Consider the following 5,142-nt stretch of genomic DNA (forward strand, 5'->3'; position numbering starts at 1 on the left):
CATAAATCAATTAAGGAATACTTACTTGGAGATATATCATTTCCTTATGATTCCTTATCTTCCCGTAATGGTGCCTTGATGATTTTATAATGGAGAGATAGATTGCATGATCATGATATTTTATGAGGAAGAGCATATCTGAAAGGCTCTTCAAATTTCATACTGATCGTTCATATATTAGGGCATTAAGTTTATAATTTGCAGCTTATGGAAAAGAGATTGGAACCACACAATTGTAGTCTCTTAAGTTATGGACAGTTGTCATATCCATCATACTACAACTATTTAAGTCCAGGGACTTGATATGTCATTATGGAAACGTTATGGTACAAAATATAATTATACCTAACCTGTAATTAACTTTACAGAATAGTATGAATGCCACACTAATTGGTTAGCAAAGTGACTATTTGTATACATGTTTTATTATCTTGGACAAGTTACTTTCAATTTGTTTCACATTAATACCAAAAATAAAAATGTACAACCTAACATGTCATTTTTAGACACGGGACCCCTAATAATCATACTATGATACTTCATATGAAAAGTATGATTAATTTAAGCCAAATGACTTTAGAGTTAAGTGGTCATACACTCTATTTATCTATATAGAAAGTAATTGTGCATAAGCTATTAATATAATAAAATTGCATATTATGGAGGAATAATAATCAAGTACTTCAATAAATAAAATTAAAAGTTTCATTAAACCACTATACTAGAATTACATAATAATACATATTGAAGACATGTATAAATAATCAGTGTCAATGTGTCTGATACAAATATTATTTCTCCCGCTTGTTCTTAAACGAACAAGTATTTTGTATCGAGGTAAAACCTCATTGATCCACTATAATTATTGCTAATGGAAAACTTATAGAGTCAAAATTATAGCAATAAGTTTTCTTCTAATGGTCTGGAAATGGAATTTACGATCATGAGTCATGTGATTTAATTTCTCAATAACATTCCATGGCAAGTTTCATTATCTATGAAATCAAATTTCACATCAAAGTTGATTTACTCGCCAACGTTTATTTATGACTCTCCCGTGATATTGGTCAACTGATAACATAAAAATGTATCCCAATAACGAATATTTATCTTTGCATTCTAAACAAGTTCGTTATTATTAGTCCCATGAAAATATCAGAACTTTTTATTGGCACTTTTCTTGTGTTCGAGACCTTGATATAATTGATAACGACTAAGCATGCCACCAAAAATGTGTACCTTAACTATGGAAGGAACTGAAAGGAAGTATTGTTGTATGTTATATCGACTTACTACACACTTAATATATGTCTTTCAGGATAAGTCAGAAATCCCTTGGATTCCTCGATGCATTTATATGCCTATCGACATCTTTGATATCGAGGTGACGTGACAATAGGTGTTTTGATTCGTACAACATATCAATGTTATTAGTTTATTACTCACAAAGAGAATGACATCTCCATATACAAGTACGATAAAGTTTCTCCAACTGATCTTGAGATATATACATTGATCTACTTGATTCTTAATGAAGTAATTATTATTTATCACTTTATCGAACATTAGATACCATTGACATGAAGCTTGATTCAACATATATATTGATTCCTTGAGTTTACACGTTAGATGTTCTGAGTTTACACGTTAGATGTTCTTAACTCTTATAAATGCAATTGTTTGCTTAGGTTATGTAAACATCATTGTGTAAATCTTAGTTAAGAAAATTGTTTGACATCTATTTGATGTAGCTCTAAATGCAAATGAGCTACTAGGGCCATTATGATTCTAAGGAAGGTCAATTTGATAAACACCCACTCCTTCCCCATCTGTAGAAAGGGATAGGAAAAATTATAAACAGTGGAATATTCTCATCATTGATTGAGAATAAAAAGTGATTAGGTAAAAAGTGGCGGTTAAATCATATTAATCTATTATAAAAGCAGCATGCTAGTGTTGTATTTACCATAGCAAATATATTGAACATGGTTATTTCTCAGGCTACAAGAGAGATGAATAAATTTTAACAAACAAAAAACATGCAGCTGAAATTTGAGATGCACAAGTTCTGCAGAGCAGGTGAAAAGCATATAGCCTTGTGGCCTTATTTACATATCTAAGGTTCAATATTAAGTGCATGCTCCAAGATCACTATCATGAGAATTTCCAAACAGAGAGACACTGGATTGGTGATCCTTTCCACCCAATAATTAAGCAATTTCCGTCCATATCAAAAGTGCAAGAATTTCCACAAGAAAATATACCTGTAACCAGGTTTGCTTGATATAAAGAGGACATACTCAATTCTGTCTCCTTCATTCCAAACCTGGCGAAAAATTTTCTCCAGACATTAATATGCACATTCCGAATGACTCTTTCCGCTCCTTCAGTTGCCACAATGCTCCATATTCCATTACCCATATACTCAGATTCAGTTATAGCACGGTTTTCATCTTCACGATCCATACAGTCTTCTAAAGCGTCAAAGAACGCCCCATAAAAGAAAAGAGCTTCAATAAAACGATCCACAAAGTTGGGTGAGTTAAGATTTGCTGCACCTTCGATTACCACCATAACACGAGGATTTATACTTTTTATAACTTTCATCAGAGATTCAAGTCGGTCCTGCTGCCCAATCATGCCCCACAAACCATATGATGAGAAAACGGCCAACGCTTCCTCTGGATCCAACTCAAGGAGATCTTCTTTAAAATCCAACATATCTCCCACCATAGCCACATTGAAAGAGAAAGACAGGTTTATGGATTCAGCAAAACTCTTCAACCAATGACCCGTCTGCTCAATTTTCTCTTTAAAGTTAGTCCCGACAGCAGTTATTTTAAGATGTTTGATGGGACAAGTGGGTTGAGATGCAAGAGCTTGCATTAGAATTGTACACTGCACACCTTGTTTGATCGAGAGATCAATTATATGCACTTTTGTTGCCCCCGCTACAGCATCAACCAAAGCCTGAACCCCAGAAAATTTACCAGCTTGAAAAAAAGGTAACTTTTGATAAACTGAGACCGATGTTGGATTAGGGCTCAACGTTCTCTCTTCAATATAATCTACGTGTTCCTTTCCTGGGCCATGGAATGAGATTCTTCCGGTTTCATTAGCTATCTTCTGTCGTAAAGCTTTAGAGAAATAGTGCACTAACCTTTGAATGGCGTTTCCAGAACTAGAAGATAACGTATCACACCAATTGAGAAGCTTAATCGAACGTTCAAACTGTTGCTGAGAGACTTTCTGTGCCGAAAGTAATAGATTTTGAATGAGTTCAATATCTTTAGCTTTCTGATTAGAAAAGACAGAGAATGAAGAGCTATACGGATGGCTAGGCATTGACATATCATTTATCGAAGATGAACAAGATTGTATGAAGTTTTCTCCACCTAAACGAATAACTGCATCAGTTGATAGCTTGTGCCCACTCACTTCATAGCGTACTACATCAGGACTTGTTGTCTTTGTCCTTTTAGGATTTGCATGTGGTTTAACAAGCTCAGAATATTGAGATTCAATAGTTGCAAGCTCCTGCATCTGATGTTCATACGGTGGAAATGGAGGGGTGGTGTCCAGAAACAAGGCATCCAAATTATGGAAAGCTTTTAGTGGTTGTTGCTGATCTACTTCATGGTATTCCGATGAAAACGAAAGTCCATGGGTTGCATTAGATTTATTTCCTGTATCATCTTCCTGCCATAACTGAGGCAACTTCCCCAAACTCCCCATTTCCTGATTGTCGACATCATTACCAAGCCTGTCGAAAGGGGACGTCATTTCATTAAGATTCTCAATGCTGTTCTAATTAGAGCTCTCTTGTTAAAGAGAGAAATCAAAGGTTAAGTTAACCACCCGATCCTAAGGATTTACGAAAACCAAGTACACATGAGAAGTTGAAAAAACATAAAAGGCCCTGTTCTTCGTGGACATTGATGTTATCGGTGTCGATGTGTTCAATGTTGTCACTTAGCACCATGTTATTTTAATTTAAGATATTCAGCTTACCAAACAGAATTTAATATATTCAATTCTTTCTTTGACTTATTCAAAGCCAACAGCATTACTACAACTATTAGACACGAATTTGCAGGAAAACAAGCATTTCATTATTATAGGTAAAAAGATAAACTGCATGCATTATATACAGCCCGGTCCAAACTAGTTTGAAGCCAGGACCAAAAGCAAATATGCGACACTTCAAAATAAAGAAAAATATAATCAAATTACTGACATTCAATTATAATAAGGTTTAGCAATTATATTAAAATAATGCACTTGTACAATTTACGAGGACCTTATAAAATCCCATTCCAATCTTCAAAGCATTTCTTTGATGCTTTTACCCAACTTCTTCCAAAAACATGTTTCACCATGATAAATAGGGTTTTAGGATCTTGATCATACAAACTTACTAAATTTTATATCCATGTTGGGGCCAAATTAGACTTCTGAACAACTTGAACAACCTAATTATAAACACCATTTCACTTCGCCTTTATTAGTAAAACAAAAACATAATCATACAACCAATTTTAGATACCCAGCTTGAATTGCAACTTATAATCCTTAATATGGAATGAGGAACAAGATCACCTATCAAACAAAACCTTGAAATAATACCAAATTCAAAACCCCCGTACATATTCACCCCTTAATACCCTTCAAATAATACCGAATTCAAAAACCCCCTGTACATATTCACCCCTTAATACGGTTCAAACAAATAAAAAAACACAACCTTTTTATGGAACTATAAATAGTTATCTACCCATGAAATAAAAGTTGAAATTAATCTAACCTTCAAAAGAATCCACTTATTTCATGCATGCTTATGGTGTCGATCTCCCATATTGTCTTTGACTTTTCAATATTTTTCATTCTTTCTTAAAACTAACCATTAATTAAAACACCTAAAACCTTAGGAGATGAGAATAAAGATTAAGGGATTCACATACTTCACTTACCATCATATTCAGACTCGGATATAAAGAAATTAGTTGACAGTTAACAGTTAACAATTGACAGTAGAACTTTAGAACTTCATATTTTAAAAACAAGTATTTAGAACTTGTAGAACTTTAGAGAATTAGAAATTAGAATTCGTTTCAAAAACGTATTAGCAAATTGTAAAACAGA

At 33.7% G+C, this 5,142-nt stretch overlaps 1 protein-coding gene across 1 annotated transcript; it reads right to left on the reverse strand.

Moving 5' to 3' along the window:
* Nucleotides 1-2,052: 2,052 nt before the first annotated feature.
* On the reverse strand, nt 2,053-3,933 carry LOC145121993 (DELLA protein RGL1-like). The gene has a single exon (XM_079057671.1). It carries the CDS (start codon nt 3,781-3,783, stop codon nt 2,155-2,157), a length of 1,629 nt encoding a protein of 542 aa, XP_078913797.1. The 5' UTR covers nt 3,784-3,933; the 3' UTR covers nt 2,053-2,154.
* Nucleotides 3,934-5,142: the final 1,209 nt, after the last annotated feature.

The sequence above is a fragment of the Lactuca virosa genome, chromosome 6 (assembly GCF_052849685.1).
Source record: "Lactuca virosa cultivar CGN04683 chromosome 6, Lactuca_virosa_CGN04683_v6, whole genome shotgun sequence".
Taxonomy (NCBI): Eukaryota; Viridiplantae; Streptophyta; class Magnoliopsida; order Asterales; family Asteraceae; genus Lactuca; species Lactuca virosa.